The sequence below is a fragment of the Aulonocara sp. 'chitande type north' Nkhata Bay genome, linkage group LG4, assembly GCF_057382095.1.
Source record: "Aulonocara sp. 'chitande type north' Nkhata Bay isolate Kocher_YH1m ecotype deep benthic linkage group LG4, A_spYH_male_GT1.1, whole genome shotgun sequence".
Lineage (NCBI taxonomy): Eukaryota > Metazoa > Chordata > Actinopteri > Cichliformes > Cichlidae > Aulonocara > Aulonocara sp. 'chitande type north' Nkhata Bay.
This window is the reverse complement of record NC_141347.1, coordinates 28,696,922-28,714,813: the sequence shown is the minus strand read 5'-3', so window position 1 is coordinate 28,714,813 and position 17,892 is coordinate 28,696,922. Positions and strand designations below refer to the sequence as shown.

General features: G+C 37.7%; 1 protein-coding gene and 1 long non-coding RNA gene across 3 annotated transcripts in view; one reads left to right on the top strand and one right to left on the bottom strand.

Annotated features, from left to right (window-relative positions):
• Nucleotides 1–17,892, bottom strand: part of LOC147332885 (uncharacterized) — a 107,592-nt gene that overhangs the window by 63,091 nt on the left and 26,609 nt on the right. The window contains exon 3 of the long non-coding RNA XR_015128846.1: nt 14,052–14,223. This is a non-coding gene — a long non-coding RNA (uncharacterized LOC147332885). The remainder of the gene's footprint in view (nt 1–14,051; nt 14,224–17,892) is intronic.
• On the top strand, nt 6,051–13,470 carry zfand2a (zinc finger, AN1-type domain 2A). Of its 2 annotated transcripts, none has more exons than XM_086289682.1 (10): nt 6,051–6,237; nt 6,775–6,872; nt 6,966–7,060; nt 8,094–8,225; nt 8,308–8,459; nt 8,595–8,723; nt 8,833–8,908; nt 9,009–9,085; nt 12,870–12,954; nt 13,146–13,470. In XM_086289682.1, exons 2-10 carry the CDS (start codon nt 6,818–6,820, stop codon nt 13,182–13,184), a joined length of 840 nt encoding a protein of 279 aa, XP_086145808.1. In that variant the 5' UTR covers nt 6,051–6,237; nt 6,775–6,817; the 3' UTR covers nt 13,185–13,470. The 2 variants fall into 2 exon arrangements, with proteins under 2 accessions (XP_086145808.1, XP_086145809.1); XM_086289683.1 differs by having other exon boundaries at nt 12,870–13,000.

Genomic DNA, 17,892 nt, shown 5'->3' with positions numbered 1-17,892 from the left:
AAAAATAATAAAGACGCCTTTGAAGAGGTTCACTATATCTAGATAAATCCCACAAAATAAAACAAATACCACAGATGGGTGCAATTTAATCTGAAACACATTCCTCACCATGTCACTGACCTATGATCTCTTAATAAGCCCACAGCTCGAAATGTCAAAAGCACACAAGTTTGACAACGCTGACTTTTTAAATAGCTTTTTATTAAATATTGATGGCCTGAATTTAGGTGAAGACGTTTCATCAGATTTTGAGTGAAGAATAGAGATTTAAGACTTTTTCTTTTCTTTAGATGTACTTTTGTATTACTCAAATCCTCTATTGAGTTGTTGCTGTAATCCTCTAATACAACTGATAATCTAACTGCATCCTGAACAATAGCAGAAGAAGAGGAGGTTTGTCCACAATGTGTGAGGAAGGGATGTGTGCAGAGCACCAGGTGTTTTCAGAGTAGTGCCATCTGGCCTCAGCTTTGGCAGCTTATGAGGCAGGTGCTGTAGAACAGCAGAGATATTTAAGCTGTGTAACTGCTTCTGTCAGTACCCTGTGATCCACTTGCCTACTACACAAACATCTCAGTGGGGAAATATTTCTACTGATGTCACTTAGATCGCTTCCTTTATTGATTCTTTTATAAATAATTATGCTGTAATTATGAAGGATCTCAAATACACACAACATTTTTAAATATTTGTGTAAATCATTAAAGTACTGGAGATATTTGGTCAGTCATTCGAACTACAGAAGCTTTAAATGCAGTAAAATATAGGCTGCTGTTATCATGCGAATGTCTTTTTTAGTGTAACTTCTTTGTCTTTGTGTTGGAAATTTGAATCATTAAAGAAATGACTGGATTTCTGAGTCATTATGACCATGTAAACAAAAAAACATTGCATTTGCAAAGTGTAACTGTTGTGTCAGGAATTGTGGATCTCCCTTAACCCAGAGAGTGCCAGCTTGTGGAAGAATCCTGCTGCCATCATCTGGTGAAACCTGCAAAGACACCACTTAGTGGGGAATTAAACCAACAGGGTTTCTGCTCTGATAAATTAACATTTTAAGCCATCATTTTGCGCAAGATTTAAACTGTGTGCCATCTAAAACAATGCTAAAGTCTATTTCACTACATTATGCTCACTCATTATAGGGAACAGTCCAAACTAAAATTTAGGAATCCATTCCTGGCAAATTATCAGAAGATTGGATGATTGGTCCTGGATTTAAATATTTAATGTCGATTGGAATTATTATTATATGGCTCTATAAAACTTTTTAATAAAACTGAATTACACACATTTTCATGAACTGCATTACTTTCAAGGAGTCTTTTGGGGTTGAATATTTCAAAAGATAGAGAGCACTAAAATATTTTTCTGGCTGACAAATCATATCTGTGATGATCAATTTGCCAGGGAGACACTTAACTGTAATTCCAGGACCACAAAATGGCATGTATTATGAATCCTATTCAGTCTAAATCAAGTTAGCTAAAACCAAACAATAGTAAAATTGAGAATTTTAGCCAATCCTTGAATACAGCACATAATTAACACCAAAGTATGGATGATTGTTATTCCCCGTTGGTTTTTTTTTTTCTTCCTATCTCAAAAGGCTTATTATAAAAAAGCTGTGAAACATCATATGAAACACAAAATCCTTTTTAATAGTCTTCTTCCTTTTCTTCTTCTGCTTCTTCTTCTTCTTCTTCTTCTTTTGGCTGCTTTCACTAAGGAGACACAGCAAATCATCTTTCTGCATTGCATGCTAACCCTAGCATCTTCCTCTGTCACACCAACCCTCTGCATGTCCTTCACTACATCCATGTATCTTCTGTGTGGTCTCCCTCTGTTTCCTCTGCCTGGCAGCTCTGTCTTAACATCCTTTGTCCTATGTATCCACTATCCCTCTATTCCATGTCCGAACCATCACAGCCTTGCCTCTTTGTCTCCAAACCTCTTACCCTAGCAGGTCCTGTGATATACTCATTTCTAATGTCCTTTTCGGTCACTCCCAATGAGAATCTGAGCATTTCAACTCTGCTACTTCCAACTCCGCCTCCTGTCTTTATGTTAGTGCTACCATCTCCAAACCATACATTATACAGGGTTTCAATTTACTTTACCAGTCACAGTCCCGACATTTAAAGTACTCTCACCTCCACACTCTTGCTTTTCCTTTTCTCCCCCTGATGCCAAACACACCTTCTCCCCTTTCTAACATTAGCACAGTTTCCACTGACATCCTGTTGGTCAATAGGCCTCACTATGTCTCATTACCATCTCACAAACCTTTCCTTCTATTCTTACTACTTATACCCAGGCATTCATCTACATCCACTCCACCCTACCTGCTCTCTTTTCTTCACATCTCTGGTGCACTGTTTTTTGGTTTGGTATGATATAAGTTATTTAAAATCACCCACCTTCTCTGTTTCTAGTCCTTGCATCTTTACTGTACTCTGTTCTACTGAGGTTCATTCCTCTTCTCTCCAAAGCATACCTCCACTCTCAAGGCTCTCTTTCACCTGTTCCTTACTGTATGAGTAGCTGTCAGCACACATCGTAGTCCATGGAAAGTTCTACCTGATCTCATCTGTCAACCTATCCATCACCACTGCAAACAAGAAAGGGCTTAGAGCTGAACCCTGATGTAATTGCACCTGTACGTTTAGCACATCTGTCACTCCTACCACATACATTACCACTATCTTGTTATCCTCATACATGCCCTGGATAACTCTCACTCTTGACTTCCCCACTCAGTACCAGTTCTTGTCTCAGTACTCTATCCTATGCTTTCTCTAGATCCACAAAGACACAGTGCAACTCCTTCTGACCATTTCTATATTCCTCCAGTGTCTGTTATGTATGGGCCTCAGGGGTCAAGCCCCACCCAATAAAGTCCTCATGTCTTTTCAGCTGAATTCTACTCATACACTAATAAGTTGCACTAATTTGTACAATTTGGCAATGAAAAACTTAAACACGACAAAAAAGTTATTGCACTGGAACCTCAGTTTAATTATTTGGTTCAAAGTAGTCCATCTTTATCTTTAAGCACCCTAACCTGCTGCACAGCTTTTCCAGTCAATACAAGTCCTGTTCTCGTTCCTTATTGTCCAGCCTTACATAAAACTCAGTGCAAGCCTTTTTTTTCTTTGCCTTTGTCACAACTCTCTTAACATATGCCTGGACTCCAAGTACTCCTGTCTACCTTATTTAACACCCTAACTGTCCCACCTTTTCTTTGTCAATCTGTGTTGCCAATTATCCATCCATTCATCCATTAATAAACCAACGAAAACACATGACATACACTGCATTCAGTATCAACAAAGTCAAACAAGGGGATCAAAAATTAAACAAAAGTGTCACATTTCTTTTAAAAAACTCTGTACCTTCAAAAGGTTTGGATCCAAGACCTCAAATACGACTTAATGACAGGAACTGGATAATATGCTGATAATCCTTAACATCTAGTATCAAACCCATTGCTCTCCTATTTCAAGTTTCTTAACATAACCCACTCCACTGGAAAAATCCACTCTTTATGGATAAAATTTACAGTGCTTTAATGAATATGTTTTGGACTTGTGAAGATGTAAGGATGTGTCCCTTTTCTAGAAAACAAGTTTGGTCTTTAACAACAAAGATTTGCAGAATGCTGCTGCAGTACAAAATGTAAAACTTGATTATTTACTGATGACTTGGAACAATCTCAGAAGTCTGTTTCCTTCTTCCCTCACAGCCTGCAGGAAGAAGATATCCTGAGATGCATACAGAAGAGTAACAAATTACTCTTTTCAGCCTAGATTTAACCTGCAGATAAGGAAGAGAAATAATGAGAGACATTCTGCTTTTTCACACTAAATGAACTCCTACTAAACATACAACCAATATAAATTTGACTTCATGTCATTAAACAGTTTTGTCTGAAATATCTGGAAAGGTATTAAACTCAGGAGAAATGGTCTTGTAAATAATATAGTCCTATAAAGATCCTCGTTACACCCTTTCTTACTTCTGACTTCTATTGACCTTGTCTGTGAATAAAAGCAATGAAACTCAACAAACACCTATATACAGTTGAAAGGCTCTGGAAAAGCCCAGAAGGTGAAACTCAATTTTAGACTATTATGTCGAATTTATGATAATGATTCACTCTTACGCGTCACTTCAACTGATGAATAGGAGCCAGACAAAGGGAACTGTAGTGAGAAATTAATTAAGATACAACCCTTTTTTCAAGGACAATTAGCTGGCAGGGACTGTGAAGTGTTGGAAGTACATGCAAGGCTGGGGAAAGAAATAGCCCCTGACAAGTAAAGTGTTCTTGACTGCATCGCTTGCCTGAAAAAAAATAATGTGCTTCAGAAAATGAAAATGCTGAAGAGATGTTAAGTGTCATTATGTTTCTCTGCACTCAAGAGAGGAACACATGGGAGTCTTTTGTTCAATGCTAGCCAGAGCTACAGGGAACCTGAAAAGCGGGTGTTCTTACACACAGATGTGAAGAATGCTTGATAGATTATTATTTAGGTCCTTTTTTTTTCAACTGCATTACATTTTGCTGGGGTTCATAATATCAATATTAAGGTGGTTATTATTCAAGCAAACTTTAAGCCACCACTATTATTACTAAGCTGGCTTACAGTGTCCTTATTCTCTGTGGAGCAGTTACACATTGTGACCACTATGGGTCGGTGTGAACAAGATAACATCCTGCAATGTATGAGAACTCCAACTACTCTACACACAGCACTAATGTGATTGTTAAAGGTTTTCATTGTTTTTCTTCGCTCAGTGTCTATTTAGGTTATAGCTCTATGAGCTGAATAAACAAAGTATGGCAAGATATACTTTGTTCATCACAGTTTGGGAAATATTTTAAAACCACAAACTAATTTTTCACTCCTCTTAAATAATGTTTTAGATGTAGAGTTTGCACTGGTCTCCACATCATAAAATCATAATTCAAACAGGTTACACATGTTTTTGTGACTTGTAGGCAACAGCTTTTCAGGTTAAATGTTTCAAAATAAAAGTAACCTGGTTCTCCGGCTGATATAAATGTGGTGATCAGTTTGCCAGAGATCCTAGTGATTCCAGGAACAAATTACAAGTATTTTCAACTCTTTTTAACTCTTTCTTCTTTTTTAAAAAATTAAGGGGAAAAACAGACAAACTGATACAGGACACAATCAAATTCAAAGTATCCCATTTGTTACATTAAGTAGAGCTTCTGAAGGTTGTTTCATATTGTTAAAAAGCTGTGAAAATGTCTCAGGGAAGAGATTGGTAGGCACAGTCAAGATCCAAGTTGGGCTTTTCTTAAGACCAAAAAAATAAAATAAAATAAAATAAAAGAGCAAAAGCCTTCAATAGGATTGTTACTGGTACAGTTCATAGAAATAGGCTATGCAGAATACTGTAATGAATGACTTTGTATGCTTATAGCTGTTTATTTTATAATTATATGACACTAGTGTTACCATTCAGTTAGTGTATATGTTGGTACAAAGCCATTAGAATTTCATGATAAATCACAGTGTAACTTTTTCATTTATTATTACGTTTCTTTCTTTTGAAGATTGTTCATTTTTACGAGAGTAAATGCAAATATATAAAACGCTCATGTTGCCATGTCTGCCAGGTAGATACTGTAGTATGCTATGACACAATCTGATACTGTGCTTTGTCTTTGTTTCACTCACAGCCTGTGGTTTCACCTACTTAAAAAATATTTTTAAGAATGTCACACCACTTCCTGTGAAATAAAAAAAAAAACTGTCAGAATAGAGCAGTGTTTGTATACCCCTGTTTAAAATAATAAAAACAATAATAATCTCATTTAACTTTCTTAAAAAAATAATAAAATCGACCAATTTCTTTGTAGCAGCTACATGGCGTCCAGATAAATGACAGTCATCATGAGTAGTGAGTAAAACTGTGGATCCTTCCAGACATTTCATCTGTGATTCAGCTCTAGGAAACTACACCCAGGATGACGTGTTTCTCTGACGTAGAGTACGTCCTGACGTGGGAGGAGCGTGCGTGACACATCAAAATTCGACGAAAACAGCCAGCTGAGCATAACAGCACGCAGATGTCGGTGCTAAGGGATCACCCGTGAAACTATTACCAAGAAGGACCGACAAAGTCAGAATTAAGGTGGATGAGTTAAGATAACGTTATTGCCTCCTACAGTAGCACAGCAGAGCGACAGGAAAACGGAATCTGGTGAGTGAAATTTAGACCAACGCTAAGGTTAACTGTCAGATTCACCTTGCTAGCTTTGTTAGCTAAGCAAACAGCTAAGCAAACATAAACATGAACAAAACAGCTGTCTTTTAAACATGTTTACTACGCCTTTTTTTGAGGTCTAGTCTAAAACAAATGCAGCTAATTTGTTTGGTTTCACCTGTTCGACGTTTACAGACAGTTTCATACTGGCTTATTTGTTAGCTCTATTTAAGTGCTAAGTAGTTGTGTTATTATATCAAGCAAGCGTTAATAGCGTCAGCTGAAAATATTTTATAATTCTGATTCAATATCGGACATTTTTTTTCCCTTTGCTGTCACAAGATCGCAACCAGCTTGAGAGAAACTTGGTTATGTAACTAAACTAATCGTTTAAGTTAGCTTAGCTTCTGGCTAGCAATTTAGCAATCTCATCGTAGATCAGGGACTCGTAACCATATGTTATCACAATAAAAACATTAGCTGGCGTACAGAAAGACCAGTCTTACCGTGAGATGTTCCCTTCTCTTCCTTTAGGTTTGAAATTCACAGGATATTGCTTCAAAAGTAGCTTTAAGAGATGGAGTTCCCAGATTTAGGAGAGCACTGCTCTGAGAAGACCTGCAAACGTTTAGGTGAGTTTAAAGCGCACAGTCATGTTCCCTCCATTGTTTACGTTTCGAGGCTTGGTTGGAACTTTAATAATAATAACTTTGTCGACAATACAGATTTTCTGCCTATGAGATGTGATGCTTGTCAAGAGATATTCTGCAAGGATCACATAACCTATGCAAATCACAAATGCACATCATCCTACAAAAAGGTAAGCGATACCTAAAGTACAGATTTACTGCTTTGTTGAAAATGTTTTATTATTATTTAGTTACAACATCCTTATAAATTTCATTAAAGTCAACATTGCTGTTTAAAGTATGTAATTACTGGGCAAGAATACACAAGATTAGAGAAATGATCATTTAAAAATCCTTTAGTTTTAAATGTCCCTGATTTTCAGGTATTTCAACCTAATATTAGAGTCTAAGAAAAATGTATATTTTAGCATTTATTTGCATCATGATAAATGCTGTTCATGCTTTTCACATTTTTGTTCTTATTGTGGCTGCAATTGATGTTATGTTTACAGTTAGTGAGAGAGGTTGTGGTAACTGTTGTGGCCTTAGCAGGGCCTGCTGTAGTTTTCCTGTGTGTGTTTTACCCTCATTCACCTGCATTAGGTGCTGCTCTTTGCAGCCGACTCCACACAGTAATCAGGTTAGGGAGTACTTTAGATGAGGGAGGGAGTAGCTCAGTGTTTGTCTGTCTACTCCTCCTCTGTGGAGGGGAGAGTGCTTTGACTTTTTAATCTTTGCGTCCAGAGTTTTGTTGTTTTGTTTTCTTTCAGCTTGTCTATCTCTGAGTTTAATTAGTAATAAAGTCTTAAAATTTATAGGAAATTCTGCCTCCTTGTCTCCTTTTCCACTAGGTGTTTTTGTTGTTTCTGCCAGGTGACTGTAACAAATTCCTGAATGAAAAGGAGGCAGGATCCAGGCAAAAAAAAGGCTAAAAGACAGGGAAAATCTGATTTCACCCTCAACAACAAACAAATAAATAAATAAATACAAACAAAAATATTGCCAAAAAATGAAATAAACTCTCCACATAGCAACAATAAGCACCTACCATGCTGTCAGGACACTGGCTCTGACTCCAGGGCTCTCCTCCCCCTCAGTTTAAGCAGTTACTGAAGTGAAATGCAAAAGTAGACACAGTAATCTACTGGACTGTTTTGGTGTTCTGTAATCATGTTTCCTTTTTAAATAATATTTTCTTTTTTTTTCTTATATTTGTCCCTGTAGGATATCCAGGTACCAGTATGCCCTTTGTGTGACACTCCCATTCCTGTCAAGAGAGGAGAGATGCCTGACATTAAAGTTGGTGAACACATTGATCGGGACTGTAAATCCGACCCCGCACAAAGAAAGAGAAAGGTTAGTATAACACTGATTTGTGTTTTACCCAGCAGCCAGTTAGAATCCACAAAGTAATAACTGACGATGTTTTCTTTTTCAGATTTTCACAAATAAATGCTCGAAAGGAGGCTGTAAGCAGAAGGAGATGATAAGAGTTACCTGTGACCAGTGTCGTTTAAATTACTGTCTTAAACACCGTCACCCACTAGACCACGATTGTAAGACTGACGGGAAACCTCCGTCCAAATCTGGGTGAGTACCATTGAACTGTTCATCGATAATGCTGTTCTTTCATCTGAAATCTGACAGTGTGGACCTTTGAACTGATTTTTTCCCCTTGTTGTTGTTGTGTTTTTTGTTTGGTTTTTTTAATTGCTGATGTCTCAGACATGCTGCTTTAATGAGGACCCAAGGTACTTCCTCCACATCTGCCTCTACTTCCAGTTCTTCTAGTTCAGGAAACACAAGACCTGTTTCTAATGGTCTGAATGCAAATAGCAGAAGTCACAGCACTGGGTGAGTGTTTTTAGCTCGTATTGAATTTAAAGGTGTCAGAGAAAATGGGGAATGTTTGTAATTTAAGATTTGTTTTTTGTTTTTATTTATGCACAATTTTGTTTTTTAGCTCTGCCCAGCGAATTTCTACTTCAGTTTCAGCTCAGAATGTTATACCACCATCAGCATCATTTCAGGCCGGCCTGGTATGTATATTGTTTACACAGCATGATGCCATTAATTTAAAAAAAAAAAAAAAAGTTTGGTCAATGTAAACATAGGTGTGGTGCTGTGCTCTCATTGCAGACAGAAGAACAGGCTTTACAAAGAGCTTTGGAGATGTCTTTGGCTGATTCAAGGCAGACAGTTGCGCCAGCACTTAGGTGAGTATGTTTTTCTCCGAATGCCAAAATTGTTCACCCCCCTTGAAGCCACTCATGTCTGTGCTGGTGTGAATGGAGGAGTGTTTTTCTCACTGACATTCAGCTTAAAAGTGCTGCTTCTTAGAAAGTCATTGAGAGCAACAATGAAAGGGAAGGCAAACGGAGAAAATTAAGTGTTAAACAATGTTAATGAATCAGACTGAATCAGCAAACACAAGTGCTCTTATGGTACCATGGCTATCAGGTTGTATTGTTTTTTGCATTTGATGAGAAGGAAATGAACCTCATGTGACGTTCCTCAAGGAGTGGTCAAATTAAAAAATCCAAAGTTTTCTAGCAGTTGAATTTGTATTTGAATAAAACAATCATCAAGAGCCTTACTAGCATATATGGTTTGGACAGAAAGACAAGAGGCAGAGCTGAAGATACTAAGATTTTCTTTGGGAGTAGTGAGACTGGGCATGATTAGAAATTAGTACATCAGAGGGGCAGCTGAGGTTGGGCAGTTTGAAGACTGGGTTAGTGAGGCAAGGCTGAGATGGTCTGGATAAAGTACAGAGTGTGGATATATTGGACAAAGGTTGTTAAATGTGGAGCTGCCAGACAGTATGAAAAGAGGAACACCAAAGAGGATGTAGTGGAGTTAGACATGCAGAGGGTTGGCAGGGCTCTAGACTAACTTTTTGACATGGGCGCACCGGTACGCCTAACTTTAAAAATTTAGGCGTACCGGCACAAAAGTTAGGCGCACTCAAATTTTTCAACCGCATCGCTTAACACCGCAGTTTTACATGTGCACTTTCTTTGGGGGGGGAAATCTATACAGACAATATTAATTTCTAAATTATTAACTAACAAACTTGTGCTTAAAGTGCTTTGTCAATATTGTAGAAAATGTTAAACTTAATCATCATCTTCTCCTCTGACGACCTGTTTGCTGCTGTCTGCTGCTGAAAGGCCGTGGGGAGAGGGGACGCTTGGGCAGTGCATTTATTGCAGCATATAATGTGTTTTCTGGATACACTGTGCTTTTTCAGCATTCAAATATTGATGGCACCGTGTCAGAGCACTGGCTATGAATTTCAGATAGATCAGGCCTTAACTTAACAAAAAAGTTATCAATAGTTCTTTTCATCTTTTCTTATTACCCACAGCTACAGTACATCCACTTCTCTCAGGCCTAGGCTGCTCACTAGGGCTGAGTATCATCACTGATTTCTATAATCCATTCAATTCCGGTTCTCAAAGTCCTGATTTGATTCAATTTAGCCTCAGACAGTCAGAAATATTATAATTCTGATCATTTATCAGTACTGATACACATGAGACTTCATCAGAATTGTGAAAATCACCGCAGATGCCTTTGTGTGAAAGTATCTGAGAATAAAACACAGGAGATTTTCCTGGTCTGGCTTTTTATAGCAGATAACCTTAAAAATATTCTGCAATATTCTGCAATTTTGCATAATTTTAAGAAATTTAAATTTCTTCAGTATTGAACAGCAGAAATTAGGCTTTCTTGTCCGAGGTCATTTAAGTGAAAAAAGAAAAAGCGCTGTAAACAACGCTAGACTGGTGGGTAATAAGCGAATGAATAATGCAGAAAACAGATTTGAGACGGGAAACTGTTCCTGAAGTACAGAGAGAGAGAGAGCTGTGCAGGAAGTGTGATTTTTATCGTGGTGGAAGCAAAACAGCAAAAGTCAGAGGGAATTCATGACGACATTGATCAAATGTGAAGCGCAGTTTGCTGCTTCTTTTGCTGCTGGCTCGGTGAATTTTGGTTGGAGAGAGGCAAAACCTGCAGCTCAGAATCAGCGCAAAAAGACACAGCGCGGACCCGAAGAATCGCTAAGCTCCGACAGCGTGTCCGTGTTCGGGCCGTCGGGTGAGAAAGCCGAGAAAGACGAAGCTGATTCTGATGTGTTGGGTCCGCTCCGTGTTTAGGTCTTTGTGTGGAATCCATTAATGAATTGATATCGCTTTATTCAAGCTACTCACCTCTCTCTTCCACCTGCACTTTCAACTGGACCACGGCCAATCAGAGAGGTCCCGCCCCTGACTATCTCTGATTGGTTTAGTCCATGATAGGGGCATAATGTGTGTCGGTTGTTGACCACACGGAGAGTTACAGAGATTTTTTTTTTTTTTTGTTACAGGAACAGTTGGTCACACCTGTGCGACCAAATATTTATTTTTAGTCGCACCACTGAAAAATTTGGTCGCATTTGCGACCAAATTGGTCGCACTCTAGAGCCCTGGTTGGTGTGACAGAGGAAGATGCTAGGGATGGGGTGAGATGGAGGCAGATGATCTGCTGTGGCAGCTCCTAAAGGGAGCAGCCAAAAGTAGTAGTTGTCTATTTTCACACATAAATTCAAAAGTCCTTTCTTACATGTAGGTCAGAGCGGCAGAGAGTCGGCTTCAGCTGTGTTTAATTACTTGAAATACCTTGGTTTGGGTAAAGGTACTGCCTGACTCGAGCAGGCAGACAGGAAACATGATGACCACTCACTGACTGTGAACCAACCAGATAATTGACAAATTTATCCAGTCGAACATAACACTGACTCGGTATGCGCAAGCTGCCAAATTGAAAACTGTTTAATGCCTGATCTAAATGTGTCGGACATGCAGTGTCTAGGAAAGTTCAGGTAAATGTGTAAAAGCAGCTTTTGAGTGTCAGATATGTTGAGAGGGGACTATTATTTTATCCTCTAATATCGCTGTTGCATTATCCTCTATGGGGTTTAAATATTTTATAACACTCATATCTATGTGCATTATGGAAATATTATTCCACTTGGAAACATTTTTCCAGTAGCAGATAGCCTGTGAGACGCACACAGTGTGGCTGAGATGTGCTTCTCATACATCTCTTGACTTTCAGTCCTCCAATCAACTCGGTAATAGAAAGCAATAATATCTAATGTCATATCTTAACCATAGAGATGGTTTATTAGATTTAATAAAGGAGGAAACGTGCTCTGCAGTTTTTCCTTTTATCTTACATGGTGTGAACATATTTAAAAATTTTGTTTTGACAGTTTTCCTGGAATTGCTAAAGGAAACTGAATCCTCAGCTTTGCTTGCTGCAAGTTTATTCCCCTAAACAAGCGGTCTTAATTGACAGAGACAGTTTCACCACACGGCCAATCATTAGCTTCTTCACACTTATGATAGGAAACTCCAAAACAGCTATTTAGCAGACCTGATGTTTATAAAATGTAATGTATGGTGGTGTAAATTATATACACAAGTGATGCTTCACTAATGCATGACTCACTACAACATGATGCAGGATGTTTCATAAACTCATGTAAAATTCATGGTGCTATGACGCGTTATGGAGTTGCTGACCTTTTTTATGGGCTTGGTTCAGATCAGCAGAGTAGCAGTGAATTTTAAGTCCATAACAAAAACTGCATAATGTGTTTATGCAAACATTGACTTTTTTTTTTTTTCTTTGTCTTTGGGGGAGGTCAATTTTGGTGCCCAGCAAAAATGTTTTCTTTCCATCAAGGAAAAATCACGTGGACTTTGATTTAGTTTTAAAAATGGATAGAAATAAAAAGATAAAATCTTTAACTGCATCTCTGCGTGTGGACTGAATGTCCATGTTGAGCCAGGAAAATCAGCTTCATATAATAATTATATTCTTCATTTATTTATTTATTTATTTATTTTTTCCTTTCCTTCTTTTGAACAAATTTCTCTCAGTCCTTCCAATGTGTTTTTTTTTTTTTTTTTTCTCCCCACTAACATTTTCTTGTTTGTGTCTCAGCCCTCAGGAGCAGGAGGATCTGGCTCTCGCTCAGGCTCTCGCTGCCAGTGAAGAAGAATACAGACGCCAACAGCAGAGACAACAGGTACCAGGAAAGCTTATCCGTCAGTAGCATGCTAACAAGAACGCATGTAGGTACACTGTTGTCACAGCAACCCTTCCTTTTTAAACAGTCTTTTTGGTAGAAGATGAGACCAAATTGCTTTTTAATACATTTTTTGTCATGTGACGTGTACAAGTGCGGTGAATCTTTGTAACTTTTTTCTCTTTGCTTAGGGAAGAGACTCCAAACAGTCCACCTGCAGCCTTTCTTAATCTCAGATCACCATTTTAGACTTCAAGCTGTGCTAATTATTTCCTAGAAACTGCACATGTGAGGTGTCACTTTCCGGGATCAGTGATTCTTCAGTGGCACATACTCGCTCTTGGAAGTTGCTGACACATTACCGCCTTCTACAATATAAGCACATATACTTTCCAGCAGAATCTGTCATTTTTACAAATGATTTGCTCTGTAAATATTTTATATGGCTATCATGATGAATCCATTATATTAAAATGTATGATTATTGAATAAATTATGTCAAAGACGCACCCTGAACCCTCGAGTTTGTCAGTTAATTCAGATTTACACTTGCACTTGGAAAAGATGGGCTCTTATTTGGTCTAATCTGTAAGTCCATTTGAATCCATTAGTGATTTGGAATTGTCAAGTGATCTATAAAGCCTTTTAGCTGTTGAGGGTAGAGTTTGTTAAATTTGGGTCAGGTTTACTAATTATGAAGTACTATGCAGAAGTCTTAAGGGATTCCTTTTTTCTTTATATATTGAAAATGGGGAAGTGGTGGCAGCAATTTATTGAAATGTCTGCAAATGTGCATGTAAATACAATTTAAAAGGTGAAAACTGAGTATGTTAAGATTGAAAATGAGTATTTGGTTTCTCAGGCAAGCTTTCTTGTCATTTGTAAATAATGTTATAATGTGCCATTGTGTGTTGTTTTCTAGGTGTGCTTTTACTGCATTGTCATACTGAAAAATGAAGACTCTGCCAAACACTTTCCAAATGGTTTTCCATGGTCAATGAAAATCTGCCTGTATTTTTCTACTTTCATAAACACTTACTGGCTGAAGTGCAGCCCCAACCCTCCACTATGTTTTACAAATGGTTGTAGATACTCACTGTTCTACCGCTCTCCTGACCACCTCTGTACATGTTAATGGTGATTTGAACCAAAAATTGGATTGTTGGCCCTACGACAGACTGGCGACCTGTCTGGGGTGTACCCTGCCTCTCGCCTTGTGGTAGCTGGGATAGGCTTCAGCTCCAATCTTAGCCTTTTCACCCTGTTTCACTTCATTAAGAAGATAAGAAGAGAAAAAAAAGTTAAAGAGAAGTTACAGAGAATTTTATTACCACAAGCAATTAAGGACTTTATTTTACAATGCTTTGACCTTCAGCCCTTCAGCAGCCATAATAAAGGTCTAATGCAAACCATGGTGAAAATGCGTGCAAGTAATTAACAGCATGCTGGTCTTGGCTGCTCTGTATTTTACATAAGAAGTTAAAGCAAGCATTAATTTAATCATTATGTTTAAAAGTGTAATGTTCTTTGTGAACAATGGCTAGATAAGGTTGGATGAATAAAAATATGTGGACAGCAGTGTAATTAGCAGCATATAATAAATGCACTTTTCACTGCTGCTGCACTATCAGGGTAGCCTGCTGTACCTGAGATTATCCCTCTGAGCAACGTAAATTGGGATGTGGGAAATTTTGTTGACAAATCTTTAAAATACAGATATAAGAATGGAACTGGTTACACTGGTTATTATACTCTTTTACTTATAGCAATTATTCAGGTGTTGTACAGCAGAGGGCAGTAAGGCATCATAAATGGTGCTCATTTTCTTTCCATAGGAGGCTGATTATTATCCCACAACTGTTAGTCAGAAACAAACTCTTTATTTTTGAGAAAACTTTTTTAAACTATTTTAATGTTTTTTTGTTGTTTGTTTGTTTTTTTCCTTTGCTGCCATTTACATGAACAGTCAGGATAAAAAAAAGCTCACTAAGCTTTTCAGTTTATGTGGCAGCAGATGAAGTGTTGGAGAGTGTTGTGATATTAGCTGCCCAAAGCAATTTACATAATAATATTTAATAAGCATGGCTGAAGGGCGAACAGCTGCTGGACATGACCTCTTTAACCTACTGCGTTTACCATGTGTCACAAAACTATAATTATTATTATTACAGTGAAATGGTTACTCAGTCATTTCACACTTTGCACGATGCACTAGATATCTATGCATGCATCACTTACATCGTGCAGTGATTTAATCCCTTATAGATCGTAATTGTAATTTCAGCTATCTGCAAACAGCCAATTGTGGTTATTCAAAGCATGCTTTGCTGTTAAAAACACTGGATGATTTTTTTTTTAAATTTTGTAGCCACTAGAAGGTCTGATCAGTTGTAAGATCTTGCCGCATAAATGTACATATTCATTAGGAAAGTCATTTTCCTTAAGCTAATGTAGATGCTAACAGCTGTACAGGATTTGGGGCACACATTAAAACCTACATTTTATGCACAACATTAATTTAATCAATTAATTTATTGTAAGGAATACCAAATTGTTACTATTTGAAATATTCCAGTCAACCTTATTAGCCAACAGTAATGTAATTTTTGCATTTAATTGCAATAAATCCATGTGTCCAGTCTTCTCCACTGGAAGTTCTTTTTATACCAGAGAAATGCAAACAAGCTAAGCATTTTTTTCCCTCTCCAGACTTATTATTAAACATTATTAGTGAGTATCTCTACATAAGCCACAAAGGAGAAGGGCACAAATTGCTTCATATTAAATGTAGATGGTTGCATAACACTGTCAAACATAATTGTGTTTCCCTGATAGCAGTCTCAGTGGCCTTGGTGGAAACGACTTTCATAATTATGAAAAGGAGAGATTCTACTTGCGTCATTGTAAATAGTTTTATAAGTGGAAACTGAAGACAGGCTGTTCCCTAGATTGTCAGACTTGTTAAGTAAGGTGATTGGGATATCTAACAACTAAAGCAGACAAACCTTCTCACATTCCTCTACTTTCATGATAACTGGTGAGTAAAATTTGAAGTGAAAAGAGGGAAAGCAGAAAACCCAATGTTAAAAAATAGAAATCTCACTGGGATTTTCTTAAAGGTCATTTCTCTAGGTGTGGAAAACATTCAGACTTTGACAGGTTTACAATAGCAGCTTTTCGTCTCTCCTTGCCCTTGTCTCTCCTGGTTTGACTCCAGGTCACAATGGAGGTTTCTGAGGCGTACACTTTATGCACCTGGGCTCTCAGACACGACAGCATCCATCAAGAGAGCCAAAACAAATTATGTTGTTAATCTCGGTAATAAATGGAGACATGATCTCGTTTGTGTTGTTGATTCAGGGGAAGTTTTGAGATTTTTGCTGGAGTGCTGCTGTGTCTGTTGCAGAGAAATTGACAAACTGTTTCTAGGTAAATGGTAAAGATTATCTCTGTGGGGAGAAAATGAGTCAGTTCTGCTTGCCACGAAATGCGATCATGGATCAAGTGAGTGACTTTACAAGTGGTTCAGCATGCGTCAGTTTTACTAATCGTGTTTTGTCAGTAGCGCTGTTATTCTCTGTGTGTGTCCAAAATAAAGTAAATTAAAATTTAAAAGTAAAGATTCCCTTTCTTAAGTGAAAAACAAAAAATAACCATTCAGTTTGTTATCATAAATTCATAAAAGTTACATATATGCATTTCCCAATAACAGGAATATAATCATTTTAAACCAAAGGGTGTCTACAGGTAATAAGGATCACAGGAAGACCAAACACATGCATTTATAAGAGCTCATGTTATTATGTATAGAGTGATGGAGCCATGCTTCCCAGCTGGAGTTTTATAGCCTAGGAGGAAAACATAAATCTGTAAGAGTCTCCAATTTCCCGGTATCACAAATGTTATTTCACAGCACAGCAGGAAAACAAGAAAACGGGCAAAAACGTGGCCTTGTTGTGTCAGTGCTAATGGAAAAGTTGTGAGATTAAGGGGTCAGAAAACCTTCTGCTGAAAAGTTCCAAACCTGCAAGGTGCTTCCACATGTATTTTTGAAATGCACATCTAATATAAGTAGGAAATTCAGGGTATTTATTTCTACATTATAACATTAGAATTTGTGCATATGTATATGTGTGTAAAACAGATTAACCAAAGCAAAGTGCTCTTTAGGATTTTGCTTCAGGAGCGGTTAGCATACTCTGAATTTTAAGGAACTTGCTTTTTCACTATACTTGAGTTGCTAGTTTACCAGCAGCACCAGCACCTGTGCAACTTGTTTAGCACAAAGAAACCATAAGCCCTGCACAGCTGACACAGTTGGCACAGTCACACACACTGCTAGCTGAATTGGCACAGTTGGTTATTCCCAGGACTCGAGCAGCAGAACAGAATAACAGCTTCATATTTTTTATTTTCAAAACAGGAACAACAGTTCATGCTTTACTGAATATTTGTTCTCTGAGAACAACGTGTCATTGAGCAGAAAAACATTAATTTCAGCCATTAAACACCGGGAGCTAGAGGCTCACCAAGAGCTCTGAAGCTCAGTCAGAGTAATTTTATTCTAGGTATTAAGTACACTTGACACTCATTAAGGTTTGAAAGTGGGACGGTGGACAGAAAGAGCTCTGGCTGAGTGCTATTATTCTTTTCCACAGTGTAACATGTTTTGTCATTGAACAGATGAGTAGTGTGCAAGAATAAAGCCTGGCAGATACAAGCAGGGTGCAAAACACAACTTCATAATTAGAGCCAAGGGAGAATGCAAAAGCTTAAAATGTATTGTGACATGAAATGCAAATGTTCTTTAAAGCACCATGCAATCGTTTGGAAGTCGTCATACATAAAATTACATTTTTAAGCCCCTTTCAAACAAAATTATATGATGCCACTTTAAAAGATTTATAAAGCCAGTTTCTGGTTTCATTAGTCTGTTAA